The sequence below is a fragment of the Hipposideros armiger genome, unplaced genomic scaffold (assembly GCF_001890085.2).
Source record: "Hipposideros armiger isolate ML-2016 unplaced genomic scaffold, ASM189008v1 scaffold_1700, whole genome shotgun sequence".
Classification (NCBI taxonomy): domain Eukaryota; kingdom Metazoa; phylum Chordata; class Mammalia; order Chiroptera; family Hipposideridae; genus Hipposideros; species Hipposideros armiger.
The window spans coordinates 54,710-72,001 of NW_017733050.1; the positions used below are offsets into that span (position 1 = coordinate 54,710).

At 41.5% G+C, this 17,292-nt stretch overlaps 2 protein-coding genes across 2 annotated transcripts; both read right to left on the reverse strand.

Moving 5' to 3' along the window:
* Positions 1-6,067: 6,067 nt before the first annotated feature.
* On the reverse strand, positions 6,068-14,185 carry LOC109378028 (histone H2B type 2-F). The gene has a single exon (XM_019634487.1). It carries the CDS (start codon positions 13,096-13,098, stop codon positions 12,718-12,720), a length of 381 nt encoding a protein of 126 aa, XP_019490032.1. The 5' UTR covers positions 13,099-14,185; the 3' UTR covers positions 6,068-12,717.
* Positions 14,165-14,605, reverse strand: LOC109378027 (histone H3). The gene has a single exon (XM_019634485.1). It carries the CDS (start codon positions 14,598-14,600, stop codon positions 14,190-14,192), a length of 411 nt encoding a protein of 136 aa, XP_019490030.1. The 5' UTR covers positions 14,601-14,605; the 3' UTR covers positions 14,165-14,189.
* Between the last annotated feature and the right edge of the window lie 2,687 nt (positions 14,606-17,292).

The window sequence follows — 17,292 nt, forward strand, 5'->3', positions numbered from 1 at the left end:
AATAAAAAATGGACGCATTATTTTTGTCCTTTCATTTGAAGCTTTCTCATCCTCTCTCTGTATCCAGAGACACCAAGGGTCCTGTTTGTCTGTCCCAGTCCCCTGCCCTGTGTAAAGGCAGAATGCCACTGTTGCTTTCCTTAGTAAATTAAACCCAGATCTCCCAGCATGGCATTGCAAGGAGAAGCGTCAAGTGTGGAGGGGACATGATGTCATAAAGCCCCAGCTCGTAATTCCAGATTTGCTTTGCCTTTCTGATTTTCTGGATGACTACAAACTAGCTTCAAGATACACTTCTCTCCCACTTGGGCTCCAGTTTGGAGACAATATATTTCCCTGGTATTCCACAAGACAGCTGAAGGAAAACTGAAATATGTGAATGCGACTTGACTAAAGCTTAAAAAAAAAATGAAAATGGTATAAACAAACCTAGCAACATTAATTCGAGATTACTTGATTTAAAAAAAAAAAAGTAGCTTATCTGCCAAACAAGGACACATTCCTTGCCTAGCCTGTGTTGTGGCTCCACATGTTAGGGCTTACTTTCAACACTCACCACTTAGAAGCAACCTCAAGCATCTTGGCCTTAAAATAGATGGAAGCGTCTATGGACAGGGAGAATGCCCTTCTCCTGCTCCCCTTCTGAAAAAACGTACAATAATTACCATTTCAATAGAAGCACAACAACTCCAACATTTGTATGAAAGGACACAGACTCAGGAATGGCAGGAGCTGCATGGATTGCACTTCACGTTTGGTTTTGTGGACTAGGAAAACGGGAGAATGAGAACTGCAGGGAAAGAGGCCCAGTGGGACTTTGAAAAGGTCCGTCCAGAGAAGACTCTAGCCTGAGGATGGGAACTGAAGCAGGAAGTGACATTCACACTTGGTGGAGAGAGCTCTGCCACCCTCACAAGGTGGAGCATTTCAAGGGCTCCCTGAGGCAGAACATGGGGGCCAGACGGGATACAGACAGAGCACTAATGACCTGGGGTGGAATGGAGCCAGTCATTGCTTAAAGCATCAGAAAGTGCTTCCTCCCTCCCCACTCTCCATCCTCAGGCATGGACTCCTGCACCGCATAGTACCTCACCAGACCACCAACTTCACACTGAAGAAAGTGCAGGAGTGGGCCATGGCCCCAGGACCCACTGTCAGATCACATACTATACCCCCCAGAAGCTGCTGACTTGCCTCGTAGAGAGCTGGACAACCTGCTGAAGGAACAACTGGAAGAGACAACTGAGATGCCATTCTCCAGAATGCCATATATTCACCGTGTCCCCAGTAGGAAGAATATATGCATCCAGGAACCAAGAAGTAGAAGAGTAATTCCACTTACTGTTGCCCCTGATGACCCAGTGGAGGGCTTTGCGCAACCCAATCCTACAACTCTGGGCTCTGCAGGGTTAGAGGCCCTAGTCCCCAAAGACGGCAAACTTTCACCTGGGACACAGCATGAATCCCATGGGGTCACAGCTGATGCCTGGGTACTCCGGGCTGCCTGTGGTGTCTAGAGAACAGTTGGCAAGAAGAGGAAGAGGGGTCATTGTCTTGACAGGGATGATTGATCCTAATCGGCAGAAGGAGACAAAGCTCCTACTGCACAATGGGGGTCGGGAGGAATGGGTGTGGAACTCGGGTAACCCACTTGGATGCCTCTTATTACTCCCTTGCCCAATTGTGACTTTCAATAGACAGGTATAGAAGCTGCAGGCTTAGAAGTGTTTAGTGACCAGATTCTCAGGACCCTCAGGAATGAAAACCAGGGTCATGCCATCAGGTTAGCCTCTGAGACAGTATGTAGCAATTGTGGCCCTGAGTCCAAATGCAGCCATGGGAGCTGTAAATCTGTCCCATCTTCACTCTTCTATATTGTCCCTCAGGAAGAAAGCCCAGTAGAATTCTGGACAAGGTGCTCCCCAAGCTTATGTGGTCCAGTGGATCCAGGCATAGGGGTGGACAATGGTGGACATGAAGATGTGCTGTCCAAATCCTTTTTCAAGAAAGGGCTTGATGACCACCACAAGAAATGTATTCAGCAGACACTCTCCAGCTGTTAGCTCCCAGGGTCTGCTTCAGCTGCCTCCCCTAAAGTCACACCCTACCTGCACCTCGTGCCTGAACAGAACAGGTCATTTCAGCCCAAAGCAGGACATGGTTGTGAACCATATTTGCTCCAGAGCTACTTGGTGAGTTGATCAAGGCTTTTTCAGGCTTTCACTGTAGCCGTTGTCTTCCTCAGCCCAATCCTATTTCCTCACTCTTTCATTGTTTCATCCCTAGTAAACATCTTGCACCCTTAACTCTGTCCTGGTGTCTGCAACAATTTATAAAGTCTTTGGAGTCTTATAAGACCTGTTTGTTCAAATAACACTTCTAGGGACATATTTAACAGAACGAAACAAGTTGGTAACAATAAAACAGGAGAATAAGCTTGATGTTCCTGTGAATGTTCTTTGTTTGATGCCTTCTCAAGTCTGATTTTTTTGAGCTGGTTTATGATGTAAAATGTTCTCTCTCCCTCTAGCTGTAACAGAGAGGGAACATCATGTGTTTCGATCTTCTATGAATGACGAAGGCTTGCATTTTAAGTTCAGGGTTTGGAATTGCCCTGGTTAGCATTAGAAGCAAAACGCAAATCTGCTCATTTTAATTGCAGAAATCAAGAAATGGGTCAACAGGATTTTAATCATGGTGAAAAAAGGACCACGCAGCATTTTATTCTGCAATGTTACCACCACTCCCTATTGTGACACATATGGATTGCTTCATTCACTGCCATAAGTGTCCTCTTGGAGTGTGTGGGCCAATAGGGATATACTATATAGCTATTCTAATGGATACATTGGCAGTGATAGTTTAAGGGAATCAAACTCCCAATTGTCAACCTCCAAATGCACTCTTTCATTATATTGTGCTAAGCACATGCCTGCTGTAAATGTCTGAAGCTGATTCTTTTCCACCTACTCTTTCCCACCCATCCCTTTCCCAGTTTTCAAAAAAATGGCATATCTCTCACTCTTCCCAAAGTATGATACATTGCCCTGGGGATTAAAAAAAAAATCTGGGTATACCAAAGAGACAAAGGCACTATACACCAGAAGTAAGTTTTTGTATCTTTCTCTCATACTCATGGGTATCATCAGAAAGTGCTTGGCTCCTGTGGAAGAATCTCATGAGGGCAAGGCAAAGAGAGTGTAAGTAAGAACGCACATTATCTCATCCAGGCAACAAACTCATGCACAGCTGATCTATTCATCTGTGAATTTGGCTATATCAGAATAGGCTAGGGTACATCTTCACGTAAAAGGAATATGTATATTGAAGGTAAATTGGTGATTTACATTTTCTCGAATAATTTAGACAAAATTGTTTAATTTTTACCAAAAAAAAAAAAAAAGGTACTGGATACTGTAAATCCAGTTATTCATTTTTTACTTGGTTGCAAATCTGCTTGCTGTCACTCGTAAGTCATTTCTCTCTTCCTAACTGGGATGTGTTAGTAGATTCTATTGAAAATCAGCCACTTAACAAGGTCATTAAAACATTTTTTTAGCTCCACACTTAACTAGTGGCTGGAACGGGGCTCCGAGACGGGCAGGCCGCTGCGGTAGCTCTCGGACAGGCAGCGGCGGCGTGCTCCCAACGAGTCCCGCAGAGGCCCCGGGCGCCACGCTGTGGCGCCTTGTGCACACTGCGACCTGAGCTCGCCACGGAGGCCGCCGCCGCGCGTGCGTGGGGACCCAGCTGCGCGACGCTGGCGGAGGCACGCTTTCCACTTCTCCCAAAACTCCATGAGAAAATTTTGCTTCTCCCAAGACAGTAGGGGCAAGAAAGGAGCGCCAGAGTGCGTCGTCGGCATCAGCAGTCGTGGGCGGCCCCCCAAATCTCGCCATAATTGTTTACTCGGGGCCGGCAGGTGTGAGAAGCCGGCTCCGTACTGGGTCCGTGTCGGCAGCTGCAGGGAGCATCGCGGGAAGCCAAAGGCGATGGCCACGGCCTCCCGGAACCGCAAAACCACTCCTTAGGCCGGGGCCGACCGGCCCGCTCGCCGATCCGGCGGCGGCGCCACCCCGCGGCCGCCTGTAGACGTTGCAGCCTCGGCCGCCGCCTCGCGCAGGGGCTGCTGGGAGACGCAGAGCGCGCCGGGCTGAGCGCTCCGCTGGGGCCGTGGCCGAACCCCGCGCCGGCGACCACATAAAGGGGAGGAGTGCGGGCCGTGGGGGAGAAACCTAGGAACGAGGCGGAGGGAGGAGGAGGCGGCAGCAGGTGAAGAGTGCGAGACAGCCGTCCAGTCAAGCACAGACCACCTCCCAGCTGGTTCCACCACCACCAGAGCCAGGAAGCGGCAGGCCGCCGGGCAGGGAACCTGCAGGCTCTTCAAGGGCTGCTCTGAAATGCATTGGAGGAACCACGGGGCTTCGCTCTCGGGCCCAAGGCCTGTTATATCCTGGATGACAAAAGCGTTTCCAGGACTGAGAACAAGGCCCTGGAGGGAACTGATGCAGCTAGTGAGGACGAGGATGGGTGGGTGAGTTTGGGGAGGGAGGGTGTTCTTTTGTCTCCAGACTCAGCGGGGACAATACCCAGGGCCCACCCTGTGATTCCCCAGGTTTCCCAAACCTAAGCACCACACCCCAGAGTAGATAGTAATGGAGAACAGGCAACTGGTTGTGAGGAGGGTGGGTCAGTGGGGGGCGGGGGGAGTTCCTCACCTTCCAGGCTCCCTAGGGAGAGCCCTACAACTCGTTCTAGGACCACAGGAGCTTCTACAAGAGTCACAGCCCATTCAGAACACTGGGGGTTCCTACCCTGAGAAGGAATCCCCCAAGTGGACTGACTGGTTTGGGGTAAAAGAGGAAGAGTTAGGTCCATTCTGGGTCTTTTCTGGCTCCCACATTCACTTGGGAGAAACCCTAGTGCCTTCTGGACTTAGGCATTTTCCTGCTGAGGAGACAAAGACGCCCAGACCTACCGTGCAATTCCAAGCAACTGGCTGGAAGGGGTTTGACAGCCCTCACTGCCACCAGGCTTAGTTGCAGACTCCAGAGGCAATAAGGGGACAACAGGGGAAGCAAGGAAAACAGGAATCCAGGTGAGATAATGGTAGCTTTCACTAACATGGTAGTTAGTAGTGGAGGTGTTGAGAAGTGGTCACATTTGGGATGTATTTTGTAGGAAATGCCAAGAAAGCTTGCTGATTGAGTCGATGTAAGGAACGTGGGAAAGAGGAATCAGGAACAAACACACACCTAGAATTGGGGTCTGAGCAATAAACTGATTCCACTGACAGAGCTTAGAAACAGCAAGTTGGTGGAGCAGGGAAGAGGATAGCAAGAAACGAAAGTTTTGTATTGGACATATAAGATTCCTATTTGACATTTAAGTGTAACTGTTGAAAAAGCTGTGGATATTTGAGTGGCGCTCAGGGAAGAATCCTGGACTAGAGAGTATATCGTATTCAGAACCATAGGACCAGAAGAGACAATGTACAATAAATGGAAAGTACAGATAGAAAAGAGAAAAAGGTCTAAGGCTGAATGAATCCTGGGACATGACAAATCTTAAAGATTATGTAGAAGAGTTGGCAGCAAAGGATGTTGAGAAGGAATTGCTGACAAGGTAGGAGAAACAAGTGTCTCAAGAAAAAGTGATCAAGTATGTCAAATTCTGAGAATATTCGATTTGGAGTGGAATTGCATTGTCTGCAGTTCTTTTGGGGAGGGGATACTGACATCATTACAATATTGACTTCTAATTCATGAGCATGAATTATTTATGCCATTAATATCTCACAACAGAATTTTCTCTCTAGAAGTTTTGTTCATCTTTTTGTTGATTTCTAGATCCTTCATTTTGGTGAGTTATTGTAAATGGTATTCTTAGAATCTTAAGTGATTATTGTAGGTCTCATAGCTATAATAGGATAAAAACTGAAAGACCTTAAGAGAGCTGTAGATTAAGTTTGGCAATGGACAGCAGGATGTTGAAAACCTGGGCCCCGGTAAGGTCTTTTAGGTATAGACTTCTTTGCACACTGGCAATAAAATGGGAGCCAATAAAATTGTTTGCTGTCCTTCCTTTATTCCTCATTTCTTGGTTTTGTTTCCAAAGATGGGGTTGAAACCCCTAAAGTGTAAGAAGTTCATCTTCCTGCCTTCCCCTTTCACCTCCATATCACACTAAGCACATATTACTCCTTAACCTTTAGACTTAGGATAGAAAAAAAAATTTTTTTTTTGAGATGGAGTATATGTTAAATAAAGGGAGAGATTCCTAAACATGTTATGTGAATTCATGGAGGCAGGAAATCTGTTAAGAAACACTAGAAATAATCGGTTGACACATTCTGGAAAACTAAATTCCCCAAATGTGCTCTCTGAAAGGTAATTTAATTTTGAAAAATCATTAACATGATCCCCAGTGAAACTGCAATCATTTGGAATCTGGCTGGGACTTTGAGGCCCACTTCTTCTGGAAGGGCAGAAAAAAGCCTCAAAGAGAATAGGCATTTACAACAGGTTTGTAAGTGCCATATTTATTTTAGAAAATAATCATTTTGTAACTTTAATTCAATCATATCTTAAAATGCCACGGGCTTTGGGCACAATAAACTAGAATCCAAATCTTAACCCTACACATAATACTCCTTAAATTGTAGTTTCTTATCCCAATTATCTCTCATTCCACTTTGAAATCTATATTGTGGCCCCTAATATCTCATTTTTATGGATTATTTTTACATACCACTTATTTGCTTGCAGGGGTTATTCACTTCTAATATCTTGCTGTCATTGCATCATAATATTAGTAGGTGGCTTTTCATCCTTTCCCATTATCTTGATCAATTTATATAAATATTTTCTCTCCCCTCAAAGTCTGGTAAAACTATCTGGGCCTGGTGCTGCTTCTAAGGGAAGATCTTTGCCGATCTTTCCAGTTTCTCCTATAGCTACATTTTATTAAGATAGCCTACTTTTCTTAGGCAACTTTGATCATTTGTATTGAAAATTAAATATTTTATCTACATTTGCAAATACAGCTATCAAAATATACATATTGATTTTAATGTCTTCTACATCTAATGTTGCTGATATCTGTGTACGTTTTTTTCTTTACCAAAGGATTAACCCTTTAATTTTCTTTCAAAGAACCAGGTTTTGGTTTTATTGCTTAATTCTATTTTGGGGGAGTGGGAAAGTATCTATTCTGTTGATTTCTGCTTCTGTCCTAATTTCTTCTAAGTTCCTCAGGTTTTGTTGCCTCTTTATTAGCTTTCAAGTTAAAAGCTTAATTCATTATTTTTAATAGTTCTCATTTTCTCATAAATGCATTTTAAGGCTACAAATTTTCCTCTGACCTCTTCATATAGGTTTTAATATGTAGTGCTCTTTTTATTTCTAAAGACTATATAATTTTATTTTGATACCCTCTTTAATCCATGTGCTTTTCCTTACAGTATAAATCAAAGAGAGTATTTTTAGTTCATTGCATTATGATTAGTGAATATGTCTTGTATGCTGTCAGCTTTTTCAAAACTTATTGAGCTTTCATTTGTCATCTCACACATGGTCAGTTTCTACCAGTATTCCATGTGAATTTCAAAATAATATACTTTTTCTATTTTGGATACAAGATGAAATAGGTACAAGTGTAGTTATGATTAATCTTGTTAACTATGTTCTTCAAATCCTCTATACCCTCAACAAGTTTTAGTTGACTTGATCTATCAGTTCCTGAGAAAGGTGTATCTATGTTAACTTAATCACCAATATGGTTGCTTTATTCAAAATCTTTGTGTGCACATTCGTGTAAGTATATACGTGAATTAAGTGCAAACCTGAGTTAAGTGTGAACCACTCATGATCTCTCCTTAATGGACTGCTGCTTTTGTGAATGTGCAATATCCCTCTTCTAGTGTATTATACTCAGCTTTTACATATATACGTATGTATTTTTATATCTATTTAAACCTATACTTTTGTAACAACTTCTAGAGTAATTCTCCTCCTGAATACAACATAAATCTTAGCTTGTTTTATTTGTCTTCACTCTTGTCCCATGTTAATATCATCTGGATTTGAACTGCAGGTTTTAAAAAAAATTTTTTTGGGGAATCTACACCAAAAGATGTCTGCATTTGAAGTTCCTCTAATAGTTTTGAGCTCGTTTTTTCCAAACAATAGACAAAATGTGAAGCAGAGACCATAAATGTAAAAAATGTCTGTAATCACAGAGTTACCTAAACAAAATCTTAAAATCCAAACTTGAATCACTAATCAAAACAGAGGGGAGATTTCAATACAAACATGATGAATACAATAAACTAATGCTACTTGTACGGCCCAGGATATCATAAACAATGTCAACTGTGTCTGTAACCTCATGCGCTACAGTTTATACCAATTTCTTTTTAAGTTTATATTACTTTGTTAGTTGAACCTTTTCTAATTCACTTATTTCATCCCTCTCCTACCACTTGATTTCTAATTTCTCAATAAAGTTATTCCATTATAAAATTAGCTGGATGAATAAAGACCAAGTATTCTAAGACTTAAAGTTTTTTTAGAATCTAAACTTAATTATAGTTAGTAATATATTTTACTGGGCACCTTTGCTTCTGGTATCCCATATCTTCCTCTTAGAATCTTTTATCTTGCTGGAATATAACTCCAGAAATTCTTTCAGGAAGGGCAGTTGCCCACAAGTTTGATTGGATATAGAAATTTAGTTTCAAAAGTATTTTCCCTAGATTTAAAAAAATACTGCTTCAGTATCCTCTTATATCCAGTACTGCTCAAATGAGAAGTCTGATATAAATTTGATTCCTATTTCTTTTGTAAGAATTTTCTCTGGGTGTTTCTAGAATTTTCTCCGTAACTTTTGTGTTCTGAAATTTACCACCATGTCTCTAGGTGAAGGTTCTTTTAGTTCATCCTTATATGCTTAGCATTTAATGGGAACTTGCAGTCTGAGGATTTATGTAAATATGTATCTATGTATGTACATTCTGTGGAATAGTCTTTTTAAAAAATTTCCTCAGGACTTCCATGTATAGCCACTTAGGTTGTGCACTGCACAACTGCAAGGAACATCATTCGCAAAGATTATAACTTAAATGGTGCTCCTGAAGTTGTGCACTGCATAATCAGCAAACCTTATTTGGTAGTCCAGTATTTTATTTCTTTACATTATTTCTATTCTTTCCTTCTCAAACTCTTATTGGATGAATTTTGGAACAGCTGAGTCTATCATCTATGTCACTTAACTTTTTTTCTTATTTTCTGTCTTTGTATCCTTTTATATGTCATTGTGGGGACGATTTCTGGCGGCCATCTTTCTCCCTGCTATACCTATTCTATTCTGGATTCAGTCCTACTGCTGCATTTTTGTGTCAACAACCAAATTTTAAATTTCTAAGATCTCTAGTTAATGTTTCTTGCACAATTCACTTTTATCCCATCTACCATCGTTTTTTGGTCAATTTTCTATCATTTGTAGGAATTTGGGGTGGAAGATGGGAAGAATACAACATGTATTTAGTATGCTATCTTGAATTAGTAGATACTGTCTCTGGTATGTTAGAGATGAAAAACTTGCAAAACATTCAATAGGACTTCCCTACTGTCAACATCAATTAACATTTGAAATGTTTATTAAGTATCAACCATGAGTCTAAGCATTTTGATATGTATTTATTCATTTACCTTTCACAAAAACATTTTGAAGTAAGCATTACTATTATCCTTAATTTAAAGATGAGGAAACTGAAAACACAAGAAGGTTCAAAAACTTTCCTTAGTCACACTATTGATAAAGAGCAGGGCTAGGCTACGAACCAGGTAATCTGTCTCACGAGATTGCTTAACTTTTAGATCATTTTTAGGAATTCGCCCAATTTAAAATGAAATATTTGTCTAAAAGCCATCACAGAAGATTAAATTATCATCTTTGTATTCCATCACAATCCAGTCACCAATCCTCAAAAAGATGAATTAACCAATCTAACATGACATCGGCCAAGCCCATTTCTATATGTGCAACACTTGCTTTCTGGATCTGATATTGAAAAGCTCCTTATCTTAATACCACACTCTTTTTTTCTTCTGCTGGAATGCACCTCCCTCCTCATCTGTATCTACAGCACTGGAAAAGCAGGACCTTAAATGAGGCTGAAAAAGCTCCACTCTAATCTCATCATTTTGTCCACAAAGATACTTGGGCTGAAGGGAAGTATTTTATCTGCCACTCTCAGGATTTTTGAATCTCTAACAGGAATTTTTTCTGGGTCAATAGTTATTAAGGGCAGTTAAAAGAGCATTCCAGGTTTAAGGAGCAAGAAGAAATTAGGAAAACGGATTAAAAAGCTAATTGGCATACTTAAACGTATTGTCCTTAGATCAATTTGTCAGTGTTCTGTGGTCTGGGCGATCAGTCAACAAACTTTCACTGAGAAGCTGTTTTACAATAGGCACTGGGATAGCCTTTGAGGTAGATCCAAAGAAGTAAAAAAAAAAGGGGGGGGGTGCTTTTCGTATAGTAGAAGACAAACACAAAATGTAAAAACAATGAAAAATAAAGAACAAAGCTACACAGTTCACAAAGTTACAGTTAATTGTGAATTCATTGTACAAGGAACAAGGCCTTAAGAATTAAAAGGGGAAAGACTTCCCTGTGAAGTCGAATGGGATGGAAATGCTTACAGAATGAGCTTTGAACAAGAGTTTGAAGAACTGACAGGTTGGTAGTGTGACTAGTTTAGAGAACTACTGAGTACTACGACTACTTAGAAGAATGATATAACAAAAGCACAAAGGAAAAGAAATTTAAGATGCATTATAGGGCAATAAATAGAACATTTTAGCTAAACTGGAGGACTAGGGAAAATGAGTAATTGAAGAAGGTAAATTTTGGCCAGATGGTGGAAGGCCTTTGGTTTTAGGAGGAGTTGGGGTTTAATCCTAATGGATAATTAATGATAGCATTTGATTAGGTGAGCCAATTGACAATGCTGCAACGACTTCAAAAGACCATGAGAAACATGGTCCCTAGTCTTCAGAGAGAAAAGGAGCCCCTGGACCTCAGGATTGTGGGCAAGGAGGCCAGACATATTCTTTGATGGCTTGACTGGGTAGAAGACAGCCCACTGTGGTCTTCTCACGTATTGAGCAATTTTTCCTACCATAAAATGTGCTGTATGATTTCTTTCACTGGAAATTTTGGATTCTCAGTTGAGTCATCTTGCCCTGGCCTCTTGTCTGGTAGTTGCCAGGGGAAGGTGGCTCACTGAGAATCCTAATTTCCCAGTGAAAGAAATATTACATCTCATTTTATGCAACTTTAAACTGGATGTAAATTTGAACTCCGTTATTTTAAAAAATTCATTTTAAGCCCAAAGTTGTCATGTACATTCCCCCCAAATTATCAAGAATCACTTAATTTCAAAGCTTGACTTGTCAAGTGAGTTGGAAACTAAGATTTTCCTTTTGCCTCAAGGATATATTTTATTTGGTAAAACATTCACCAGCCTCTGTAAGGATTAGTCTTGAATTATGCAAGGTTTGAAGAGAGAGGCCCTTACAAATTCAGCCCACATGTTAACTGTGGCCTTTTGTACAACATGCTCCAAAAACCTGTCAAAAACAAAACACCTGTAAACACTAAAAACCACCTCCTCAGTCTCCACCTCAAGGAAACTTCAGGAGACACACCTGGAAACGTTTCACAAGCAATAAAGTAGTTTTTATAACCAGGAAAGCTTGTTGCAAAACCAAGGTCCCTAGCCTTGGAGATGTTTCCTTTTTTTTTTTTTTTTTTAATTTATCGAAGACCATTTTCTTGTGCTCAGCATTCACCAAGAGCAGTAACATTGGCTTGTAGGGCTGAGATTTAACAGAATTGAAAATTAAATCCTGCAAGTCTTTGGGCCCTGACTCACCCTCCGCACAAGGGGCAACGCTATGGACCAAATGACTCTTGGTTACTGCGGCTGTCTATGCATTGTACGATGTTTAGCAGCATCCCTGGTTTCTCTAGCCACTAGATGCCAGTACCCCGCCCCCCAGTGATGACAAGAATGCATCTGGATATTGCCAAATGTCCTATACTGGAGAACAAAACATCTGGTTGTTTACTGGGCAGAAACTAGCAGAATGTCTGGGCCCGGACTTAAGGTAGGTCAAACTATGAACAACGTGGGTTTTAGTTTGTGGTATAATTACGTTTAAGCTAGGCGAAAAATTCATAGCGTAGACTGGGAAACAGCCCTTTCAATCCGTACCCTAGGAGAAACATACCCCAACTGAATTTTAAGAATGACTTCGGTAGACACCTAGAGGTAAGAAAGGTCGAACAGCCCACTTCCTCCAGTCGTTACAAAACGGTGTCAAACCAAACTCTCCCTTACGCATACCTAAACTGTAAGTAACTCCTCTAACTAGGGACCCCTATAGACTCTTTACCAGTCATTCATTCATCCCCTTAGTATCTTGAGCTATATATATAGTAGGCTACCGAGTTCCCACAGCCAGGAATATCGTAATCAATCTTAACCTAACCTCCAATACATCCGTGATTCCACACCTATCCTACCTATCCTCTCTGGGAAAAAGCTTACCAACCTCCAAGTGTTTACAAGCACTTTCTTCAATAACTTAAGTGGCTCTGAAAAGAGCCTTTGGGGTAAGAACAGCTGTTCTGTTGCGTTCCTGAAGCTTACTTGGAGCTGGTGTACTTAGTAACCGCCTTGGTGCCCTCCGACACGGCGTGCTTGGCCAGCTCGCCGGGCAGAAGCAGGCGCACGGCCGTTTGGATCTCCCGGGATGTGATGGTCGAGCGCTTGTTGTAATGCGCCAGGCGGGACGCCTCACCAGCGATACGTTCAAAGATATCGTTGACGAAGGAATTCATGATGCCCATGGCCTTGGACGAGATGCCGGTGTCCGGATGAACCTGCTTCAGCACCTTGTACACATACACCGAGTAACTCTCCTTCCGGCTACGTTTGCGCTTTTTCCCATCCTTCTTCTGTACCTTCGTAACAGCTTTCTTGGAACCCTTCTTAGGAGCAGGAGCAGATTTCGCTGGATCCGGCATTGTCCCACGAAGAAACACCAGAAACACCTGACACCAACAACGACACCAACTACAGCCAACCGAGTTGGTTCCGCGCTACTTATAGAGCCTTTATGCAAATGAAGACTCTCATAGTACAGTATTTTGATTGGTTAACTTCCAACACTGTCGTCATAGAGGTGGAGCCATGTTAGAAAGATTCTGTCCTCGCTCCCTTAGTGGGTATTAGAACAGAGGTCTTGTTAGCCAATCAAGACGTTCCATTTCACACAAAACAGTAAATTATTGTGAATCAGTTTTAAATCGGGGGTGCTTTTCTGCTGTTGCTTTTCACTTCCAACTTTAGACTTGTATACGGAAAAGATCTGAAGCGCTAACTAAAGACAAGTTAACTTTACTTTCGAATTGTTTTCCTGTATACTTGGTGGAACTTTTGCTTTTTGCAATAGCTCATTTTTAAGAAAATAAAAACCTCTACGTACTCGACGTATTTCCCTGAAATTCCCATTCTAGTTTGCGTCCCTTGTAACTAGATCTCTATCATTCTTAAGCACAAGCCAACAAACAAAAGGCTTTATAATTTTAAGATTCTTGCCTCCGCCCTCGCGACCTTACGTATCTCGTGACTCAGCACAAAGCCTTGTTGAGTCCCGACGTACCTGGGGATAGCTTTTTACCCAACATTCGGTTCTCGTTCTACTGATTATCGAGTAAAATCCCGACTATCATCCAAACAGCAACTTTTAGTGTCAATTTCCGTATTTTTGCTGACATTTCGGACCAAGACTCGAGCCCATTACAAACGATTCGGTGGATCTCTTTGTGAACTTTCCAAATGTGGTTAGCACCCATACCAAGTCAAACGAGCAAGTAATTATGAGGCTTGGTTGAAACTTAGACCTCGCCTGTCCTGCTACCTGTAGCCCGTCAGGTACCACGATTCCATCACCACCCGTCACATCACGCGCGAGTTTCTCTGACCCATCTGTCCACACCAGTGTAGTATGTGTCAACTGACTTCAGCTGGAAAGCTAAAAGTACAGCTGCTCTTCGCGAAAACGTGGGTGGCTCTGAAAAGAGCCTTTAGATGGTCTGCTTAGTAACAAATGGCCTTAAGCCCGCTCACCGCGGATGCGGCGGGCCAACTGGATGTCCTTGGGCATGATAGTGACGCGCTTGGCGTGGATGGCACACAGATTGGTATCTTCAAACAGTCCTACCAGGTAGGCCTCGCTCGCCTCCTGCAGCGCCATTACGGCCGAGCTCTGGAAACGCAGATCGGTCTTGAAGTCCTGCGCGATCTCGCGCACCAGCCGCTGGAAGGGCAGCTTACGGATAAGCAACTCCGTCGACTTCTGGTAGCGCCGGATCTCGCGCAGCGCCACCGTGCCCGGCCGGTAGCGGTGCGGCTTCTTCACACCGCCGGTGGCCGGGGCGCTTTTGCGGGCCGCCTTGGTGGCTAGCTGCTTCCGCGGAGCCTTACCACCGGTCGACTTACGAGCAGTCTGCTTAGTGCGAGCCATGGTGTCACTGGTTTTTTTTCCCAGGGAGCTAGCAGTCTTATTTATAGACACAGCCTCTTCTTGATTGGGCCAGAAAAACCAGGAATTTTAGAATTGTGATCTCATTGGCTAGAATTCAATCCTATTTAAGGGACTGAAGTTATGCTACTCCTTCCCGTACTTTTCTGTAATCTTATTGATCACAGATGGAGTGTTTTTTTGGTGGTTTTTTTTATGCCCTTCCTTTATATTGGTGTAAGTTTTGTAAGGGCAACTTACAAAATGTTTTTGCACGCTTGGAATTTATATCTTAACAGGTTCTTTAGAAATACAAGCATGCCCTCCCATGAACTATGTGTTTCAGTCTATATTTCCAGTTACTAGTCACCCATAGCTAAGCTGTATTTAGCGACCGACATTGCCAAGCGCGTTATGGCTGAGGTTCAGCAAAATAATATGTAGATGAAGGAACCAAAAGTTGAATTTATGTTTACCTGACTTGGAAATCCGCCCAAGCACTGTGCTGACCTGTCCCAGCGTGCAGAGTAGAGCCTTCCTGCCTTTCTGTAGCCTTTTCCCCCAGAATGCGGTTCTCTCCTCAATCCATCAATGGCCAACTATGTCCTATAAACGAAACAGCTTCTAAGTAAGATAAGACCGGAAATATTAATTTGTCCCTTATAATGGTAAATAGATTCAAAGCAAATAAATTATTTGTTCTGTACTGAGTTGATAGCGAGTGTCCTTCAATAAGGTTTTCTAATGCTTAAAAGTTTAATCTATTTTTTATAAGATAATTGAAGATCCTTTGCCTTTTATTTCATACTTTGAACTATTGCTCAGAAAATTGCATGTCATAAAACGTTTATGTAAGGTTACCAATGCTTAAATTTGTAATAATTAATATAAAATTTAAATGTATGCTTATTTTATTGAAAAAGCATTGCATCCAAACCTCATAAAAACTCAAACCGGACCACAAAAGCAGGCCCAAGTAGCTTAAAACTTATCTTGATGGTGTCAATATGAATTATCACCTTCCTGCTGAAGTCAAATAAGTGATTTTGAGAGGATTTCCTGAATACAAAACCCAATGAAGAAATGTGTTCTTTTTATAATCTTCAAGAGTCCCCTCAGGCAGAAGCAATCACCTGCTCTAGGGAGAAGATCTAAAATGCCATGCAGAAGTGTAACTGATGTGAACAGCTGTTACCTCTTCCTGTGGTGGTTTTATAAGAATGCTTCACATGTATATAGAGCACTCCTCAGTATTTAAAAAGTCTTCTGCATACACTATCTCATTTAATCACATCTCTGTGAAATAGGTGTTATTTTCCTCATTTTACTGATAAAGAAACAGAGTGTCAGAGAAATTATGGCTTGTCCCAGATAAGTAACAAGGCCCGCATAACATGCTAAAGCAAAAGAATGAAATTATAATGCATCTCCAGTTTCATCAGACTTGGGGTACATTTTAAAACACTGAAGAATTTTCCCCTCCTGCAATCAAATCTCTCAATGTTTCTGAAACTTCTCCACTGAACTATTCTAATTAGAAGAAACTACCTATGGGTCTGGATGACAGCCCAAAGCACCCCACAGAAGGATCACATTTCTTTGCAGTGTTTTTTGTTTTGTTTTCACTTTTGTTTTTAACGTGTGCACTCTTGGCCATGATCTATGGAAGAATTCTTTTAAATAAAAAAAAGATTCTCAAGCTGCATATTCACATATACTGGATTCTATATGAATAGAATTTATTTTATAGGATTTACTTTACCTTTATAACATAAAGAGAATAAGAAAAAATTCAAGAGTCTTCTGCTGGCTTAATAAAGAAATTGCATAAGAATTTCTACTTCTCAGAAAACAAATGTCAATTTAAATATTAATTCCAGGGCAACAAATCAAATACGATCATCAATCAGAATAGTAAACTTTTACAAATTCTGGGTAACACTTCTCAGAATATAACAATCTGTGATGTATGGTTGCCCTCAGAATCATCTTTAATAACAGAATCCAGATCCATACTTGTTCAGTTCCGCTTGGTCTCCACATTGGACAATAGAGTGGTATTTCAGTGATATTTCTCAATACGCCACTTTATCAGAAGCAAGTTTATAATGCAGAAGAACCTCTGCTTTACTGCAGCTGTAGGGAAGAGGGACTATTTTTCTCCTAATATTTCTGAAGCTTCTTTCCCCAGAAATAATAAGAATCTGCAGTTTCGAGATTGAGCACTGAAATTTCATCATTTAGTACTGTGAAAGGGGGAAAAAGAAAACCAAGCATGAGCTTAAATTTTACCACAGGAAATAAGCAGGCAAAGGAAAATGTTAAGAAATTATTAGGCTTGTAATGTTTTATATGCTTATGTTTGTTTTTAATACAAAAGTAATGGACTAAATTAAAATATATGTTCCAGGAAGACAGTTTGTGTTTAGTCTTTGACTTCAAGTGCCCCCAAGGGCATCAGGTACCACCAAGATGAGACTGAATCTTTGGTTTGTGGGCTGGTCAGGCCATATGCCTGATTCCCTTTCATTTTGAGTGGCCTGTAGCCCTGAACCAAATTGAGAAGCTGTGGGATTTTGACTTCATTCCTTACCCCATTGAGATTAAACTCAGTCCCTCAAAATCCTGCTCACTGGATAAAAACTCCCCCTTTTCTACGTGTCCTTAACAATACTGCCTGTACTGCACAGTGAAG

Excerpts from the sequence above, each read along its gene's own strand:
- LOC109378028 (XM_019634487.1), bottom strand. The coding sequence starts at position 13,098 with ATGCCGGATCCAGCGAAATCTGCTCCTGCTCCTAAGAAGGGTTCCAAG.
- LOC109378027 (XM_019634485.1), bottom strand. The coding sequence starts at position 14,600 with ATGGCTCGCACTAAGCAGACTGCTCGTAAGTCGACCGGTGGTAAGGCT.